Here is a 21,761-nt window from a genome sequence, read left to right on the forward strand (position 1 = left end):
ACGTGTCAGAGTATCGATGTCCTCAATGACCTCCCGAATGACTGTTTTGAACTCAGAAATGGTTTTGGAGTGCACCTTGTCTTTAATATAGTCCACATGTGTTCAGATCCGGAGAACATGCCGGCCAATCGAGGCCCTTGCCAGTGGCCTCTGAGTACCCCAGAGCCAGAATGCTGTCGCCAAAGTGCTCCTTCAGGACATCAAATACTCTCCTGCGTCGATGGGGTCAAGCTCTGTCTTGTATGAACCACATCGCATTGGATAATGAGAATGAAATCAGCTTTTAACCATTCACATACCGTTCGATAGTCACTGTGCCATCACGGAATATCGCACCGATTATTTCGTGACTGTACATTGCACACAACACAGTCACCCGTTGAGTGTGAAGAGACTTGTCGATCGCGAAATGCGGATTCTCAGTCCCCCAAATGCGCCAATTTTTCTTATTGACGAACCCATCGAAATGAAAGTGGGCCTCGTCGCTAAACCGAACTATGCGTACGCATACTAATTCCCATCATGCCCCGCGGCCAATCGTGCAGTTTTAACGTCCTAACGCAAACCGTTCAGAAATTATGACAATTTTATTTCATATAGTTCAATAACTCTGTATATAGATTAAAAACAGCAGAGGGCCTGTAACGCTTCCTTGTGGAAGTCCAGGTATAAATTCGCTTTCACTAGATAACTTTAGACCATTTACTACAAACTGCGACATTTTTGTCAGGAACTGACGTATCGTACATCTGAGACGATATTTCACAGGCTAGCCGCTGGTGAGGGACGGGTTTTGGAAATCTAGAAATACGGAATAAACTTGCGATCCCATGACCGCTCGCACACATTATATTTTCTGAATCCGTGCTGTTTATGTGTCAATAAAGCGTTTTCTTAGAGATAATGAGTAATGTTAGAACGCAGAATGTATGTACCAAGATCTAACTACTGATCGATGTCACTGATAGGTCTATAATTCTGCGAATTGCCTCTAATTCTTTTCTTACGTATTGGTATGGCCCGCGCAACTTTCTAGTCTTTCGTCGTTTGAGCAGTTGTCCAGTATGGGCAAAACAAAACTGTCCCAGAAACTATTTCATGCTCCTTGAGATAGGCTATCCAACTTACATCGTCTGCCCCAGGAACAGGCCATGTAAGTTGGACTGCCTTCCAGGCGAATCATGTTGACAGCTGTTTGCGATAAGACTTCTTGTATATTTACTGCGTCTTCTTTGGTGACAAGATTTCAGTAAGTCTGCTTTTGTGGCACCATTACCATTGCTATTGCGCGGTTATTGATTGTGTCTTGCTGCTGGTTACCACTTCCGCTACTTGAGCCAATGTAAACGGGAAACTATTTACGGTATGGGTACACAGCTTTTAGAAATGGTATAGAGGCTGTGCGCTGCAGTATTTGCGTTCTTAGTAGCGTTAGTGCCATGACTTGCCGTTAGGTGCTGGTACTGATAACGGTGACATAGAGTTGAAACACAAGCATCAGTGTGCGTTATAGTGGTAGGTAGTCAACGTCGGTCTGAAAAGGTGAGCAGGGCTTTACTCTTGAAGCTGCTATACCAAAACAACAGCAACAGTGCTGCTGCTATTAGCGAGTATCGACGCAGTAAAGCAGTGCAGAGACGTCCTCTTTCCGCACCAGAGTTGACGAACATGGTAAGTAAGTTAAAATTAGCTGGCCATTTGCGAAGTGCTCCTGCGAGACGCCGATGGTCAACTGCGTCGTATATTGTTGAAGAACTTATTGTTGCGATGCCTCAGAATGCTGGACACAATCTGCCATCTTCGAACAGTGCACGATTTCACGACAGCTGAAGATTCATGGTCCGCCGTTCGAAAAGGGGACGATTGTGATATAGTATCTCGAGCGCGGTTGCAGGCTGTCGTAGATGCGTATGGTCGCCACACTAAGTAACGTTTGTAACCTGGAACGTGAACATTGTACGCAGTTAACAAATGCTCACCTCTCATGAAGAAATTAGAAGAATTTTTTTCAATAGTTTATTTGTTAGTCTTCCGCATCTCCTTAGAAATGTTTCCACAAGGTTTCATTAGCCTACGGCCACTCGTTTTACATGGGGGCCTTCTCAAGTATCGCAAGTTGATTTATAACCACCTTGTAGTTTACATAAGACCAAAACCTCTCTGGGTTTAATGCCAGCTCTCGAGGCTGGAGTTTCGTTGTGCAACCAATTAAAAGCATCCTGCTCTGAAGTCTACACTAAACTTCTACTGTCTGTAAAAGCGTCACCAGTCCTGGATATTAAATGTGGCATGCTTTTATCGTTATTTCTGCAACGGTGTGCACCATGGGGGATCTGTTCCATCTCTTATTAATTTACTTTAACGAATTTCATATTAACCTGAATCCCAGCCCCCGATTTTGATGGTATCTGAATAAATACGGTCTATTCAAATTCATAAAATATCAACTTAGTGACTGTTTTTGGAAGATGACTATTAACAGCCGTCAAGAAATGTATAAAATGCATGTTTGACTATCAGCTGCTTTGTTATTTAATAACCAAAATATCGACTGATTTCAGTCACAGATCATCCTCACGGATCAGGGCTAAAATACACGCATCAAAAAAAGTCTTCCTCACCCCAGTTCCCAAAACTCCTTAAGATGCACTTTGACTGGATATTTTATCACAGGCACAGTCCCTTTGACTGTTCAGAGATGTCACTAAACCCCTCCCAAAGTTGTAAAAAAAACCATGCATGAACAGCGCCTATTGGACGGAAGGGATCCGACAGCCGATCAGTTCCAGCCATTCTACCAGGAAGGGGGGACACGGCTAGTGCCGTCTGTAGTTCATCAATGACTAGATGGTCAGTACCGTGGTCCGATCCCGTCAGCATTGTTACTTTGTGCCAGGAAGAGCCCTCAAAAAGGGAAGTGTCCAGGCGCCTCGGAGTAATCCAAAGCGATGTTGTCCGGACATGGAAGAAATACAGAAAGAAACTGTCGATGACATGCGTCGCTCAGGCCGCCCAAGGGCTACAAGTGTCCAGCCGTCTCGGAGTGATCCAAAGCGAAGTTGTTCGGATAGGGGTGAAGTACAGAAAGACAGAAATTGTCGATGACATGCCTCGCTCAGGCCGCTGAAGGGCTACTACCGCAGTGGATAACCACTACCTACGAATTATGTCTCGGAGGAACTCCGACAGCATTGCCACCATGTTGAATAAAGCTTTTCCTGCAGCCACAGGACGTCGTGTTACGACTCAAACTGTGAGAAATAGGCTGCATGATGCTCAACTTCACTCCCGAAGTCCATGGCGAGGTCCATCTTTGCAAACACGACATCATGCAGCGCGCTACAGATGGGCCCAAAACATTCCGAATGGACTGCTTAGGATTGGCATCACGTTCTCTTCACCGATGAATGTCGCATATGCCTTCAGCCAGACACTCTGCCCAGCGAGTGCAGCAACGTGGAGGTTCCCTGATGTTTTGGGGTGGCATTATGTGGGGCCGACATACGCCGCTGGTGGTCATGGAAGACGCTGTAACGGCTGTACGATACGTGAATGCCGTCCTCCGACCGATAGTGCAACCATATCGGCAGCATAATGGAGAAGCATTCGTCTTCATGGACGACAATTCGCGCCCCCATCGTGCACATCTTATGAATGAGTTCTTTCAGGATAACGACATCGCTCGACTAGAGTAGCCAGCATTTTCTCCAGACATGAACCCTATCGACCATGCATGGGATAGATTTAAAAGGGCTGTTTATGAACGACGTGACCCACCAACCACTCCGAGGGATCTACGCCGAATCGCCGTTGAGAAGTGGGACAATCTGGACCAACAGTGCCTTGATGAACTTGTGGATGGTATGTCACGAAGCATATAGGCATGCATCAATGCAAGAGGTCCAAATGGCTCTGAACACTATGGGACTTATCATCTGAGGTCATCAGTCCCCTAGAACTTAGAACCTAAGGAAATCACACACATCCATGCCCGAGACAGGATTCCAACCTGCGACCATAGCGGTCGCGCGGTTCCAGACTGAAGCGCCTAGAACCGCTCGGCCACACCGGCCGGCTCAATGCAAGAGGACTTGCTACTGCGTGTTAAGGTACCGGTGTGTACAGCAATCTGGACCAACACCTCTGAACGTCTCGCTGTATGATGGTACAACATGCAATATGTAGTTTTCATGAGCAATAAAAAGGGCGGAAATGGTGTTTGTGTTGATCTCTATTCCGGAACTCTCGGAACCGAGGAGATGCCAAACTTTTTTTTTAATGTGTGTAGTTTATGCCATAACGTCACAACTGTCATTACTTAAATAATGGCCACGTCTCATGTGTAGAGCATGTCATGAATTCCACTACACGACAAATGACTTTTAAAAACAAGCACACAAATCTTTGGGTTTTTAAACGAAGAAGGAGGTCATGGTCAAATGTCCGTTTTATACATCAATTTAGTAGCCTTGCAGCCAATCCACTGGTGACGCTTTGTTTCCGTACTGCCTGCTGGGTGCTGACCTGTGCCGCTCTGTGTGACCCGCAGATGAACTGCAACTGCCCCGTGTCGCAGCCGCCGGGCCCCACGCTGGCGTCCACGTGCGGCGGCTCCAGCTTCATGCTCTTCATGGGGCTGCTCGAGGTCTTCATCCGCTCGCAGTGCGACCTCGAGGACCCCTGCGGCCGACCCACCAGTCGGCGGCGACCGGACATCGAGTACGATTTCGTGGTACGTTCTTGCACCATTACCTGTTGCTTTATTACGCGTTCGCTTCCTGAAAGTTATCGAGTCTCTATAGTAAGTGTCTATCCATATGTGTAGGTATTCGTATCAATATCCTCAGCAAGAAGACAGGCCTGCGAAACTACATCTGTTTCCTCTAGTCCCTACCGTATACGACTTACACGTCGGATCGGATACGTATTTTCATACATGGTGTTTTGTAAGAGCGTGCAAAAATTTAACGGAGGATGCTCTTCTGAACGAAGCAGATAACCTGGGGTTGGAGAAGCCAGCTTAAGGAGATAATAGGAATAAAATCACAGTAACGTGTAGTGCTTTTTTATTTGTACGCTACTGGCCATTAAGATTGCTACACCAAGAAGAAATGCAGATGATAAACGGGTAATTGGACAGATATGTTATACTAGAACTGACATTTGATTACATTTTCATGAAATTTGGGTGCATAGATACTGAGAAATCAGTACCCAGAACAACCACCTCTAGCCGTAATAACGGCTTTGATATTCCTGGGTGAGTCAAATAGAGCTGTCCATTCAGCTTCAACACGATACCACAGTTCATCAAGAGAAGTAACTGGCGTATTGTGACGAGCCAGTTGCTCGGCCACCATTGACTAGACGTTTTCAGCTGGTGAGAAATCTGGAGAATGTGCTGACCAGAGCAGCAGTCGAACATTTTCAGTATCCAGAAAGACCCGTAGAGGACCTGCAACATGCGGTCGTGCATTATCCTGCTTACATGTAGGATTTCGCAGGGATCGAATGTAGGGTAGAGCCAGGGGTCGTAACACATCTGAAATGTAATGTCCACTGTTCAAAGTGCCGTCAATGTTGTGACCGAGACGTGTAACCAATGGCACCCCGTACCATCACGCCGGGTGTTACGCCAGTATGGCTATGACGAATACACGCTTCCAAGATCCGTTCATATGCGACCATCATGATGCTGTAAACAAGACCTGGACTCATCCGAATAAATGACGTTTTGCCATTCATGCACCCAGGTTCGTCGTTGAGTACACCATCGCAGGCGCTACTGTGATGCAGCGTCAAGGGTAACCGCAGCCATGGTCTCCGAGCTGATGGTCCATGCTGCTGCAAACGTCGTCGAACTGTTCGTGCAGATGGTTGTTGTCTTGCAAACGACCCCATCTGTTGACTCAGGGATCGAGACGTGGCTGCACGATCCGTTACAGCCATGCGGATAAGATGCTTGTCATTTCTACTGCTAGTGATACGAAGCCGTTGGGATCCAGCACGGCGATCCCTATTACGCTCCTGAACCCACCGATTCCGTATTCTGCTAACAGTCATTGGATCTCGACCAACGCGAGCAGCAATGTCGCGATACGATAAACCGCAATCGCGATAGGCTACAATCCGACCTTTATTAAAGTCGAAAAAGTGATGGTACACATTTCTCGTCCTTACACGAGGCATCACAGCAACGTTTCACCAGGCAACGCCGGTCAACTGCTGTTTGTGTATGAGAAATCGGTTGGAAACTTTCCTCATGTCAGCACGTTGCAGGTGTCGCCACCGGCGCCAACCTTATGTGAATGCTCTGAAAAGCTAATCATTTACATATCACAGCATCTTCTTCCTGTCGGTTAAATTTCACGTCTGTAGCACGTTATCTACGTGGTGTAGCAATTTTAATGGCCAGTAGTGTATTAGTTAGTTGAAGTTAACTGCAAACACCATCTTTGAAACAATGGAAGTACCATTTGTACTGTATCTTACAAAACGTGCTGAAACTGATGGCCACCAACCTAAATGCAATCATGACATCGGCGAAGAAGTATGTGAGGTTCATGTGTATCAGTTATAAACGGCGATGATGATATTTGGTTTGTGGGGCGTCGACTGCGTGGTTATCAGCGCCCGTACAAATGCCCAATCTTGTCACTGTCCAGTCTTGCTAGTTTCCCAAACGATTGGTGAAATGACGACAACACAGACACCCAGTCCCCGGGCGGAGAGAATTCCCCACGCGGCCGGAAATCGAACCCGGGATCGCGTGATCCAGAGGCAGCAACGATGGCCGCTAGACCACGAGCTGCAGGCGAAAAAATAAATAAAAATACGGTGTTAGCATAAGAAATATTTGTTTTAACACGTCTGAAACAAGGGAAGTAAGAGCATAGAATCAGCAACGGAAGTAAGACGCAAGTAACGCAATACAGAGGTTTTCAGTCTGAAATGGATGAAGAACAGATGATAAGCTGTAGAATACAATGTAATAATATATTTGGGGTATGGCTAACGGCCTTGCCGCAGTTGTAACACCGAAATTAAGTGCTGTGAAGCTAGGGTAGCACTTGGATGGGTGACCCTCCAGTCTGCAGAGCGCTGTTGGCAAGCGGGATGCACTCAGCTCTTGTGAGGCAAACTGAGGAGCTACTTGATTAAGAAGTAGCGGCTCCGGTCTCGGAAACTGTCATACGGCCGAGAGAGCGGTGTGTTGACCACATCCCCACCGTATCCGTATCCAGTGACGCCTGTGGGCTGAGAATGACACGGCGGCCGTCGGTAACGTTGGGCTTTCATGGCCTGTTCGGGAGGAGTTTAGTAATTTGAGGTATGTGGACAACTGTATATAATATTTCCAAAAGAGTATCCTAGATCTTATTTACGTACAACGTTTAATGCGTCAACTCTGGGGCAAGTTCATGTAAACAAACGTGATATTTAACGTCTACTTACTGCTCCTTAGCACATGTAAATAGATTCAAGTCGAAATATATTTATTTATTTGTTTATTTTTGTTCCGTGGGACCAAATTAAGGAGAAGTCTCCATGGTCATGGAACGAGTCGATATATGGAATTATAACACGATAGTAGAATCAGATAAAATCAAATATAAAAAACATATTCAAGCGATAAGTCTAGAAGTTTAAATAAAGAAAATCACAATGTAACACTGGAATTTGCTTAATTTTTTAGCTCCTCCAGGAGCTCCTCGACAGAATAGAAGGAGTGCGCCATGAGAAAACTCTTCAGTTTAGACTTAAAAGAGTTTGGGCTACTGCTAAGATTTTTGAGTTCTTGTGGTAGCTTATTGAAAATGGATGCAGCAGAATACTGCACTCCTTTCTGCACAAGAGTCAAGGAAGTACATTCCACATGCAGATTTGATTTCTGACTAGTATTAACTGAGTGAAAGCTGCTAACTCTTGGGAATAGGCTAATATTGCTAACAACAAACGACATTAAATAAAATATATAGTGTGAGGGCAATGTCAGAATTCCCAGACTATTGAATAGGGGTCGACAAGAGGATCTCGAACTTACATCACACATAGCTCGAACAGCCCGTTTTTGAGCCAAAAATACACTTTTAGAATCAGAAGAATTACCCCAGAAAATGATACCATACGACATAAGTGTATGAAAATATGCGAAGTAGACTACTTTTCGTGTTGAAGTGTCACTTATTTCAACTTCTCGAAAAGATGTTAACGTGTCTTAATGTTTTTCCGAAAACAGTAAAACCCACGGAAGGTAGCTTAGAGTGCGCTCAAATTTTTGGATGAAACAGAAATAATCAGACAGTGTCTTGCAGACTGCGGAACTTCTCCCCAATTTTACTTGGCAAACACAGGAAGTAAGAAGATTGGTTGATTTGGGCGAGGTTATCGGTCCCAACTGATGGGGGAAGGATATCGGCCATGCCCTTTTAAAGAAACTATCTCGGAATTTGCCGGAAGCAATTTACGTAAAGCAGTTAATTCCAAATCAGGATGGCCGGACGCAGATATGAACCGTCGTCCTCCCGAATGCGGGACCAGTACGTTAACCACTATACAATCGCGTTCGGAGAAGTAAGAAGACCTATAAAGTCCAAAAGGTGATCCTTGGTGACTGTACTTAGCATAGAGTGTCCCGCCAGCGGCAGAGCGGCTTCGCTGACGTGTGCCCGTCGCCAGGTGGTGGGCGGCGGCAGCGCGGGCTCTGTGGTGGCGGCGCGGCTGTCGGAGATCCCGCACTGGAACGTGCTGCTGATCGAGGCCGGGCTGGACGAGCCAACGGGCGCGCAGGTGCCGTCCATGTTCCTCAACTTCATCGGCAGCAGCATCGACTGGAACTTCCGCACCGAGCCCGAGGAGATGGCCTGCCTCAACGAGAACGAGCGCCGCTGCTCGTGGCCCAGGGGCAAGGTGAGTCGCCGCTCCGCCACTGTTACGGAATCACACAACTCGAGCTGAAGTGATTACTTATGCAGTCGATTGACTGGGTATACAATACGAAGTCAAATTTATTGATCAAGTTACACAGTAGTATAAATAGCATGATCAATACAACGTACTGGCTGCAAGTTATAAGAATGGCTAAAAGGATAAAGCTACCAAAAATTGAACTGCTGCAGCCAATTCTTATCCAAAACACATTACAACTTTAACTTCCGTAATATACCTTGTGATAAAGACTTAACAGGACGTTTGATAGACAAGACTTGTTAAAAACAACATGTAAAAAATCCGGACTTACTACTGTTATAAAACGATAATAAAATCTTGATTCATCGCCCCTATCGATCACATAATTATCATGGAACCCACTACTCTTCCGAACCAGGTTAGACACTATTAGGTAGGCGACCGCTATGACCGAGCGATTCTGGGCTCTTCAGTCAGGAACCGCGCTGCTGCTACGGTCGCAGGTCCGAATCCTGCCTCGGGCATGGATGTGTGTGGTGTCCTTAGTTTAGTCAGGTTTAAGTAGTTCTAAGTACTAGGGGACTGATGACCTCAGATGTTACGTCCCATAGTTCTCAGAGCCATTTGAACCAACTAGTAGGTGAACACTTTTTACAGCATCATTTACAGAAATACGGAAATCTAAATTGGATACAAAGTAATGCTTCCCTTGCAACACGCCTCAACTGCTGCCAGTATCTCGTCCAATAATTCAGCAGCATAGAATGTGTATATGGCGTTTTCTCGTTTCACGGAAGCAACATTACATGGATATATGTGGTGTCCTTTCGGACATATCCGAAAGAATAGACACCATTTTGATCCAGTAACCGTTATGATTAAGACACAAAGGAATTAGAGACATTGAATGCGAGTTGGCATTGATTTAAACCAATGGAGAAAGCTGAAAATTCGCGCCGGACCGGAATTCAAACTGGGGGGCTCCTGATTACTAGGTAGATGCTCTGATCATTGAGCCATCCAGACGTAGTTGTCATTGTGATACCCTAGCATGCCTCCCTTCAAACCCAGCATGTCCGAAAGAACAGACATCACACACACACTATATATATATATATATATATATATATATATATATATATATATATATATATATATGTTAAGCCACAAATGAATTATAGACATGGGCTCTGAGTGAGCATTGATTTAAATCAATGGGGAATGTTGAAAAATGGTGCCACACCGGGATATATATATATATATATATATATATATATATATATATATATATGCCTGATGATCTCTCCAGTGCAGATGCACATCCGATTCGAACTATTACGGGAATTGACGAAATGAAGTGAGTAATGAAGATAATGGGCAAGGGGCACTATATTTCTTGTGCGTGGATAAGTTCAGAATTTGGCTCTGACGGGAGGCGTGCTTGGGCAGTTCGTTCCCTTGGGATGACCACTGTGTCCAGAATGCTCAATCGTCAGAGCATCTGCCCAGTAAACAGAAGACCCGCGTTAGAATCCCGGTGTGGCACCATTTTTCAACTTTCCGCATTGATTTAAATCAATGCTCACTCACAGCCCATGTCTATAATTCATTTGTGGCTTAACATTACATGGAGTTCATCAGTACAGACTGTGCCCTCATATACTTAGGTCTTACACACTGGTTCCTTTAACCTGCAACAGGCAAGTGTTATACATTGGGAACAACGTTTCATTAGCTTCATAAATAATATGCGAGCACCCGTAACGAGCTCAGTAGCGTCAGACTGTTACAATAAGTAATGGAGAAACACCAGTCTCTTATTCTGGCGCCTTATTAGGATACCTTTAGTAATCTTTTTAAATTACCATGGCCAAACTGCAAAGGACCTACCACGATTAAATTCAGCATCTTGTCTCTGAACCACAGATGGGACTCTTGTCTTTCACAAGACAACAGAGATAAGGAGATAAACAGTTGCAGGAGGCTTCTTCAGTAACCTCTCGACAGAGGCACAGTACAATTATACCTTGATTAAAAGGTTGGATTCACAGGTGCTTACGTCGCCACAAACGCAGCTATTACATTTTCCGATCAAACATTGATACTTCTGCTTGAGCAGGGCTCCGAGCGCATCACTTTTTCCCGAGCAAATCTCTCGACTCACGACCTACTTCTCGCGCCTCGCGTTTCTGGCTTCTCCCATTCCAGTCAATCAACCCTCCCTCGCGGCCGACCACGATGCCAGAGAACCTCTCGCATTTCCCGGTCCGAAGAGAGGTCGTTGCCCCTTAACGAGACTATTGATAAGTGCCAATATGGCTCACCACTGAAATATGTCTTACACGTTGTGCCAACACACACACACACACACACACACACACACACACACACACATATCAGTAAACAGCTACGACTGTGTGATTGTGAACATAACACACAAACCACACAAGCTCTACATCCGGCTTTGCACAGTCATCAATACACTAGAAGTAGGCACGGGCTCGGTAGCGTATCACTTTCATCCATTCAGCTGCAGCAGCAGCAGCAGCAGAAGAAGAACAAAAAGTAGAGGTAGATTGGTTTAGATACTGTTGCTCGTCATCACTATTGCAACGGACTATTGCGATACGTGCATGATGGATTAGTTTGTCCTGAAGCGCTATTTTTTTCTTTCGAACTATGATTGCATTTATTGGAGAACATGAAGTCGTAGAACAGTCGACGTCGGAGACCTGGAAAACCTTATCTGTCACATCAAGAGAAACTGTATGAATGAAAACAGGAATCTTTTTGGAAATTACTGAATGAAGATTATGGAACTGATCTTTCTTCAGCAAATCTCAACTTATGGTAGGTATGTGGGCAAATGGTGCAGCGAAGGAATTTGAATCGTAAGTCCTCCGGTGCACATTGTATGCCAATTACGCTCCTTTTGGAGGACGCTGGCATATTAGCGCAATACTTAGCAAGCATGTACAACTCTACTTAAAGACGAAACTTACACAATCACAACAATGCTCGAGAAATGAAATAGGGGTAATCAGCTGAATTACAGCCCCATACACTGACATCGATTTACAGTAGGGTTTTGGAGCAGATATTGTGTTCTAACGTAATTAATTACCTCGGAGTAGCTTTGTTATTCCCAGGAAGTAATGGGTGATATTAACAGAGAATGTGAAGCTGATTTCATATATCTCCATTTCTAGAAGGCTTTGACACAGTTCCTCACAATCTTCTAACCAAACTGCGTGCCTATGGGGTACTGTCTCATTTGTGCGACTCGATTCATGATTTAGTGCCAGAAAGGCCGCAATTCGTAGTAACTGTCAGTTAGTAAAATAGAAATTATACCTGGTAAGGCAATGTTATAGGACCTCTGCGTTTTGTTTATCTCTATAAACGATTTAGGAGACGATCTGAGCAAGACACTTAGGTTTTTTGTAGATGTTGCAGTCCTTTACCGACTGATAAAATCATAACACCAGTCACAATTTTAAAAATGGAAAATATTTGGTGAAGATAGTTACATAGTGCGGAAAGTCAAAATTAACCCGGAAAAAAGCGTAAAAAAAGTACATCAAGCTTCAGTTACAGATGCAGCACACAAGATCCAGGGTTGTCGGTTTAAGTAAATATCTAGAGATAATATTTACGAACAACTTAAACAGACATCATCATGTAGATGATCTTGTGGGGAAGGGGAACCAAAGACTGCGTTTTATTGTCAAAACACGAAGATGCAACAGATCTCTTGCAGATACTCCATGCACTACGGATGTCCGTTTCCTTCTGTAGCATTGCTGTGCATTTGGTATGCTTACCACATAGAACTGACGAAGAAAAATTTCGTTTAGTACTCGCATGAAACAGAGGAGAAAGGGTCACGAATATGGTACGCGTGTTGCGGTGGCAATCATTAACAAAAAGGCGTGTTTCGTTGCGGTGAGATCGTTTCACGAAATTTCAACCGCCAACTTTTTCCTCCGAACTCGAAAATATTTTTGACGCCCACCGACGTAGGGAGATCTGATCATCGTAATACAATAAGAGAAATTCGGCTCGCACGGGAATTATGTATTCTTCTCCCCGCACGCTGTTCAGGAGTGGAAAAGTTCAGGGATAGTGCGAAAGTTTTTCGGTAAAACCTATACCATGTATTTAAGTGTAAAAAATTGCTGAGTGATGCAGATGTAGATGTAGAAACAATCCACAATAGTTGAAAAATTCATCCTGTGATACCACATTCCCTTTATTAGTGAATTAAGCTACAAATTAAAATTTAAACAAACATGTTGCATATGTTCCTAAGACAGGAGTGGAGACGGAAATTGCTTAAAATTTTTCTCTCTATACAGAAGTAATTTTGGGCTAGTTTAATTTTAAGGCATTATCTTTCAAATTATAATTATTGTTAGTTACCATGGTGGCGGTGAACGGTAGAGAAGCTCCTTAGTTTGCAGAAGGACGCCACGTGCACGAGGATACATTCCTGGGAGGCAGCTGGTGGTTAGGACCAGCCAGGTAATGGTGCGTTACAGATCTGGGGTAGCCCGTACAAATACAGAAACTGCGATGTCACGTAGCATGTGAAAGTTGCTGTATTTGGACGGGTTACTCATGTAACCGAAATATCAGATCTGAAGATGGTTCTAGATGAACCGAAACCGGTCATATGAATAAACGTTTTGCAATCAAGAAGGATTATAAGTAACATTACGTCTTATAGGCTCCTCATTGTTATAATTTCTCTCTCTCGCTCGTTTCAGACTCATAGAGTTTTACATTTTTGTAACTTTTATTTCATCTGATGGTTCAATACTTATGAAATTACGCACTTTCACCTCCAAATTTTAGTGCATAATCTTCGAAAGAATCAGTGTGGAAGTAAGCGGGGTACTGAAGCACTAAAGAATAATGAGACGCGTTTGAAGCTCCCTAAAGATGTAGATAACGCTTCGATAAGGAACAACGCAGCAGACAGTGCAGCTGAAGAACAGTGGACGTATCTGAAAAGTGTAATCACAGAGAAACGTCGGTATTAGGAAGGTAACTGCCAATAAATACTTCAACTGACCATCGAAAGAAGTAAGTACAAAAATACTCAGGAAAAGACAGGAATACAGCAATATAAATCACCCTGGAATGAAATAAATGGGCAGTACAGTGAAAATAAGGAGAAATGGCTGCATTAAAATGTGAAAAAATTATCTCCGGCATGACTGACTCAGCATACAAAAAGATCAATACAACGTTCGGTGAAATTAAAAGCAAGGATGATAACACCAAGATTGCAATAGTAATTGCTCTGTTAAATGAAGAGGAGTGAACGAGTAAGTGGAAAGAGTTGATTGAAGACTTCTATGAATGGGAGGTTTTGTCTAGTTACTTGATAGAAGAAGAAACAGGAGTCGACATGGAAAAGATAGTGGAACCAGTATTAGAATCAGAATTTAAAAAGGGCGGAAGGGATAGATATCATTCCACCGGAATTTGGAAAGCCATGTAGAAAGTGGCAACAGAAGACTATTCAGTTGGCATGTAGAACCTATCAGGCTGTCGACATTCCAGCTGACTCTAGCAGAGGTAGATAAGTGCGAAAACTATCGCCCCACCAGCGTAAAAGCTCACGCATTCAAGATGCTGACAAGAATAATATACAGAAAAATTGAAAACTGAGGATCTGTTGAATGACGATCAGTTTGTTTTCAGTGCGTGTAAAGGCACCAGAGACGTGGTCCTGACGTTATGGTTGATAATGGAAGTAAGGTCTAAGAAAAATCAAGATCATAGGATTCATCGATCATCTAGAGAAACAGTTCGACAATGTCAAATAGCGTAAATCTTCGAAGTTCTGAGAAAATTAGGGGTAAACTATAGGGACCGACGGGTAATATACAATATGTACAAGAACCAAAAGGGTACAGTAAGAATGCACGACCAACGAAGAGGTGCCCTGATTAAAAAGGGTTTAAGACAGGGACGCAGCCGTTTCTCTCCTGCCGTTGAATCTGTTCGACGAAGAAGTAATGACAGAAATAAAAGAAGGTTTCTGTGGTGTCACCGCCAGACACCACACTTGCTAGGTGGTAGCCTTTAAATCGGCCGCGGTCCGTTAGTATACGACGGACCCGCGTGTCGCCACTGTCAGTGATAGCACACCGAGCGTCACCACACGGCAAGTCTAGAGAGACGTACTGGCACTCGCCCCAGTTGTACAGCCGACGTTCATAACAATGGTTCACTGACAAATACGCTCTCATTTGCCGAGACGATAGTTAGCATAGCCTTCAGCTACATTTGCTACGACCTAGCAAGGCGCCGTATTCAATTGATATTTATTATGTGAAGCATGTACCATCAAGAGAGATGTTCTACAATTGTGGATTAAAGTTAAGTATTACATCATCTACGTACTTTATTTGCAATTCTCAAGATATTGTACTGTTCCAGACCTCACGCCAGTCAGCGTGTAATTAAACGCGTGCATTTCGACCTCCTCTAGAAACACAGTGTTGGCTCTTCTGCCAACACTACAGTTTCAGCAGTAAGATTAAAATTCAGGGTGAAAGGCTATCAAATTGGATTCAGTGATGATATTTATATCCTTAGTGAGGTTGAAGAAAATTAAGGATCTGTTGAATGCAATAGTCTAATGAGCACGGATTATGATTGGAGAGTATAACGAAGAAAATAATGAGAAGGAGCAAAAATGAAAATAGTGAGAAACAAACTTAACATCGAAACTGGCGATCACGAAGTAGACGGAGGTAAGGACTTGTGCTATCCTGGAAGCAAAATAACCCATGACAGACATACTAATGATGACATAAAAAGTAGAATAGTTCTAGCAAAAAAGGCATTCCTAGGCAAGAGAAGTCTGCTAGTACGAAGCATAGGCCTTAATTCGAGCAAGATACTGTTGAGAACTTGCGTCTGCAGCACAGGATTAAGTGGACATCGGGAAAACCGGAACAGAAAGGAATCGAAGCATTTGAAACGTGGTAGTACAGAAGAATGTTGAAAGTTAGGTGTACTGATAAGATAAGGAATGAGGAGGTTCTTCGTAGAATGGGCAAAGAAAGGAACACATGTAAAACACGGACAAAAAGAAGGATGATAGAACATGTATTACGACATCAGGGGAAAACTTCTGTAGTACTTGATTGCTCTGTAGAAGTTAAACACTGTAGAGTAAACAGATACTGGAAAATATCTTACAAATAATTGTGACGAATGTTGCAAGTGCTCCTCTGAGATGGATAAGTTATCCCAGGAAAGGAATTCGTGGGAGGCAGATTGAAAAGGACAAATGACGAAGGGAAAAGTCGTTTTCTCTTTCCTTGTAAATTTTGAAAGCAGAATATATCGCAATTAAGCAGTCGTATTTTGGCTCTTCCCATTGTTATGGTTGTAGTACTGCCTTCCTATTCACCCACATCCGCGTGCTTCCACGATATACGACATAACATCGAATCAAAGGCTGTCTTTTGGTAGCGGGAGCGGTCGGCTGGCGAAGTGTAACACCAAAATCCGGTTTCACAAGACTGTATCTCGTGTGTGAAAGAAGATAGAAATGTGGAGTAAATTTTGGCTAGCGCATCAAAACAATAAATTTACTGTGGCGCCAGCTGTAAGCAACTGGTTCATGTGGTTCCCGGTAGGTGTGTCCCTGGCTGAGCTAGGCCGCAGAGTGCGTCGTTACGTCAACAACACAGCGTTCTGCGTTCTCTGTTTCAAGAGGCGCAGTTCAGTTGCACTGTGCGGTGTGATTTTCATCGAGAGGACGACTCAACAACTCGTCCAGCGTAAGGCGCGTACAGATCTCCTATCGCACTACTGACCTCCAATCCCACGGTATGTGCTTTCGTTTTGAGGGATTTTGTGAATGACTTCGTCTACGTGCCTCCTCTTGCAACAACTGAGAGTGAAATGCGACGCCGCATAGGAACAGTAGTACCGGCACTAACTCCAGAAGTCCTCACAAAAGTATTTGATGAGTTTGACTGTTCTCTGGATGTTTGGTGCGCGTCTGGTGGAGGGCGCATTAAATCTTTGTGAAAGATAACTCAAAAATTTGATCCTAGACGTAGTTATAAAAACGTAAACGTACACACATGTAATAGATATAACCTTGTGAAATCGGATTGATATTTGAAAATTGCAGTTTCCTTGCTCTATGAGTAAGTAAACAATTACCCAAAGTTTCCATATTCATGCATAACGTAGTTCTGTGAATAGAGGCGAACCTTTCGAAATACTCCGTACACTGCAACCTTGAGTCATAGATCTCACCTCAAACGCAAAGTCCCAGTGTTATTTAATGTACAGTACTGAAAGAGAGACGCCATCAAGGCATCTGTAATACTATTACGAGAAGTTCTCAGTGTTTTCATACTTTCGTCAAAAATAATTGTAGTGCTGCTACATTAGGTAACAACAGTGTGAATCACAACAGAATGAAACGGCTTATATTTATCATCATAAAACGAATTGTTTGAAGAATAGTGAAATTCAGGAATAAATGACATGTATTAGCATATAAACTGTGTAGGAGAAAATTTGTGAAGTTTGGAAAGTAGGAGATGAGGCACTGGCGGGAAGTAAAGCTGTGAAGGCTGGTCGTGGATCTTTTATGTGTAGCTCACCCCCAAAAATCAAGGGTCCTTGGTTCGAGTGCCGGTCCGGTACAGAATTTTAATCTGGTAGGATGTTTCAGTAATGGTTCTGTCCCACTAACTTTTTTAGTAAGCGACAGTGCGGGACGGTGTCAAATGCTTTCCTGAAGTCAACGAACACAGAATCAACCTAAATGCTGTTGTATACAGCTCTATGGATATCACGGAGGAACAGAACGAGCTGAGTTTCGCCAGATCTCTGTTTGCAGAATCCATGAAGATTTCTACAGAGATTTTCGTCCTCCAGAAACGTTGTCATACATTAGCATAAAACTGTTCCATAATTCTACAACAGACTGACGTCAGCGATATGGCCGTAATAATAATGTTCGTTCTACGTCCCTTCTTACAAACGGGAATGACCTGCGATTTTTTTCAGTGAATATAAAGACATTTGGCCGGTTTCCTTTGAAGTCCGTAGCACTTCTCATAATTGATACTTTCACTTAAACCACGCTCTACGAATGAGTGTTTCGTAGCAAGGTTTCTTCAGACACAGCAATGATACTTCTAATGGTGTACGGCATTCAAGGAGAAATTATAGACTAACTCGATTTGTAGAACGCCGTTTATGGATAAGGTTTATCAAAGGAGACGCTAAGTTCTTTAATAATAGAAGCAACTCATTCAATCGCATTTCGTGAACTGATAGGAATGTCCATCTTTCAGTCCACAAGATCTGGTACGTAGGACACCCACATGCATGATAATTAATTTAGAGAGATCCGCTTCAGTTGTACTAATATTTATAAAATCCCATCTTCAGACGTGGGAAGTTACAGTATTTGGTAATACATCACATGCGATCCGGCCAGTCAGAGCAGAGTTCCAATCACTGCATGATAGCGGAACCTGTCTGCCGCTGGGCAGCCGCACGGTATGAAAGCCAACCACTCCTGCGTGGAGGGCCACACCGGAGGCCTGGAAGCACGCTGATTGGCGTTCCTACAGTGCGGCTGCTCAGCGGTGGAAAGTTTCCGCCAGCAAGCAGTGACCGGAGCTCTTGTACTGACTGGCTCGACCGCATGTGACGTACACTGAAGCGCCCGAGAAACTGGTGTAGGCATGCATGTTCAAATAGAGCAACGCCTATACAGGGAGGTACAAAAAGGTTCGGCCAAACTTTCAGGAAACATTCCTCACACACAAATAAAGAAAATCTGTTATGTGGACATGTGTCCGGAAACGCTTAGAGCTCATTTTAGTTTCGTCCACCTACGCTCAAAGGAGCACGTTATCATGATTTCATACAGGATACTCTACCTGTGCTGCTAGAACATGTGCCTTTACAAGTACGACACATCATGTGGTTCATGCACGATGGAGCTCCTGCACATTTCAGTCGAACTGTTCGTACGCTTCTCGACAACAGATTCGGTGACCGATGGATTGGTAGAGGCGGACCATTTCCATGGCCTCCACGCTCTCCTGACCTCAACCCTCTTGACTTTCATTTATGGGGGCATTTGAAAGCTCTTGTCTACGCAACCCCGGTACAAAATGTAGAGACTCTTCGTGCTCGTATTGTGGACGGCTGTGATACAATACGCCATTCTCCAGGGCTGCATCAGCGCATCAGGGATTCCATGCGACGGAGGGTGGATGCATGTATCCTCGCTAACGGAGGACATTTTGAACATTTCCTGTAACAAAGTGAAGTCACGCTGGTACGTTCTCTTGCTGTGTGTTTCCATTCCATGATTAATGTGATTTGAAGAGAAGTAATAAAATGAGCTCTAACATGGAAAGTAAGCGTTTCCGGACACATGTCCACATAACATATTTTCTTTCTTTGCGTGTGAGGAATGTTTCCTGAAAGTTTGGCCGTACCTTTTTGTAACACCCTGTATAAGACAACAAGTGTCGGGCGCCGTTGTTAGATCGGTTACTATTGCTGCAATAGCAGATTATCAAGGTTTAAGTGAATTTGAACGTGGTATTTTTGTCGGCGCTTGAGCGTACGACCAATTCACGAGTGTACCGTGAGTATCAAGGAATCCGGTAAAACATCAAATCACCGGCATCGCTGCGGCCGGAAAAAGATCCTGCAAGAACGGGACCAACGATGACTGAAGGTAATCACTCCACGTGACAGAAGTGCAAGCTTTCCGAAAATTGCTGCAGATTACAATACTGGGCCATCAACAAGTGTCAGCGTGCAAACCATTCAACGAAACATCATTGATATGGGGTTCCAGAGCCGAAAACACACTCGTGTACCCTTGATGACAGCACGACACAAAGCTTTACGCCTCGCCTGGGCCAGTCAACACCGACATTGGACTGTTGATGATTGCCGGCCGTGGTGGCCGAGCGGTTCTAGATGGTTCAGTCCGGAACCACGCAGCTGCTACGGTCGCAGGTTCGAATCCTGCCTAGGGTATGGATGTTTGTGATGTCCTTAGGTTTGTTAGGTTTAAGTAGTTCTAAGTCTAGGGGACTGATGACCTCAGATGTTTAGTCCGATAGTGCTCAGAGCCATTTGAACTGTTGATGATTGAAAACATGTTGCCTGGGCGGACGAGTCTCGTTTCGAATTATATCGAGTGGATGGACGTGTACGGGTTTGGAGACTACCTCATGAATCCATGGACCCTGCATGTCGGCAGGGGACTGTTCAAGCTGATGGAGGCTCTGTAATGGTGTAGGGCACGTGAGTTTGGAATAATATTGGATGCCTGATACGTCTAGATACGACTCTGACACGTGCGTAAGCATCCTCTCTGATGGCATGCATCCGTTAAAGGCCATTATGCATTCCGACGGACTTAAGCAATTCCAGCAGGACAGTGCGACACCCCACACGTCCCGAATTGCTGCAGAGTGACTCCAGAAACACTCTTTTGAGTTTAAACATTTCCACTGCCCATGAAAGCATATCTGGGATGCCTTGCAACGTGCTGTTCAGAAGAAATCTCGAACCCCTCCAACGGATTTATGGACAGCTCTGCAGGATTCATGGTGTCAGTTCCTTCCAGCACAACATCAGACATTACTCGAGTCCCTGCCACGTCGTGTTGGGGCACTTCTGCGTGCTTGCGGGGATCCTACACGATATTACGCAGGTGTACCAGTTTCTTTGGCTCTCCAGTGTATTATCAAATGCACCTGAAGATGGGATTTTAAAATCTCGAAAGTGGTCGAGGTTTAAATGAATATTACTACAACTACTGAAGGCGATCTCTCTAAATTAACTACATCTTTTAATATAACTTCAAGCAGCAACGACACCTGGATGAGCGATACTCAACACATATCAAGATATCATATTTCAAATGTTCTTCATTTAATTGTGTCACCAATAGTTAGCATTCGCTTCTTTTAAGCTACCAAACCTTCGCAAGGTGATTAAGTATACAAGCTGTTGACTGAATTGTCTGTATTTCCTCGAATAAAATTAACTCCAGAAAAAAACCAACTGCAATTAAGGTGTGATTACCATTATTGAGCAATGCAAGTTAGGATGTTTTGATGTTATTATGTATAAACCACATTACACAAGCCACTGTGCAGAGTTCAGGAGAGGGTTCTTAGTACCATTTCAATCATTAAATAATGTGTTCCACTAGCAACTGAACAAAAGAAAAATTATTTCTTGTAAGATAGTATATTAGCACTAATCTCCCTAATTTTATCCTTACTGGAGATGAAGTAGAGGAAATTTTTGAACACCTGACGTGAAGACCGCTATTTTCAGTAAAATACGTTTACTAAGCACGCAAATGGCCCCCATTGTCTAACGGTAGTGTCTATGTCTAACATCGAAAGGTCCTACGTCCTAAGTTCCATCCCAGCCGCTGCTTAAATTTTGAATAAATTTCATCAAGAATGGCGGCCAAAGACTTTCGTCAAAAAGAATCATTCTCGTTCTGCCAAGTGCCTAGTCACGTAGGGTGGAGCAGTTTCTGACACCCTTCTGCCCTTCAGATGGGAAACTACCCCGAAAAGATGCAAGAATCAGCCTGAATTAACGGCTTGAAGACGTAGATAGCAATGCAGCAAGAACATGTAGAGTATCAACATGACGTGTCACCCATAGTGATGATTGTTCTATCCATTGGTAAAAAATTCCAGATTAGTACCAACCCCCCCCCCCCCCTCCTACCCCAATTCGGATCTCAAAACGAACGCCAAGAACAATAGTTTATATACACATGATAACGGCACAAGGAA

General features: G+C 43.9%; 1 protein-coding gene across 1 annotated transcript in view; it reads left to right on the forward strand.

Moving 5' to 3' along the window:
* The window catches only part of LOC126438146 (glucose dehydrogenase [FAD, quinone]-like), a 472,618-nt gene that overhangs the window by 364,078 nt on the left and 86,779 nt on the right, over window positions 1-21,761 (forward strand). Inside the window, exons 4-5 of the mRNA XM_050090522.1 lie at window positions 4,550-4,732; window positions 8,680-8,910. Coding sequence (XP_049946479.1) covers window positions 4,550-4,732; window positions 8,680-8,910 — 414 coding nt within the window. The remainder of the gene's footprint in view (window positions 1-4,549; window positions 4,733-8,679; window positions 8,911-21,761) is intronic.

The sequence above is a fragment of the Schistocerca serialis genome, unplaced genomic scaffold (assembly GCF_023864345.2).
Source record: "Schistocerca serialis cubense isolate TAMUIC-IGC-003099 unplaced genomic scaffold, iqSchSeri2.2 HiC_scaffold_1261, whole genome shotgun sequence".
Taxonomy (NCBI): domain Eukaryota; kingdom Metazoa; phylum Arthropoda; class Insecta; order Orthoptera; family Acrididae; genus Schistocerca; species Schistocerca serialis.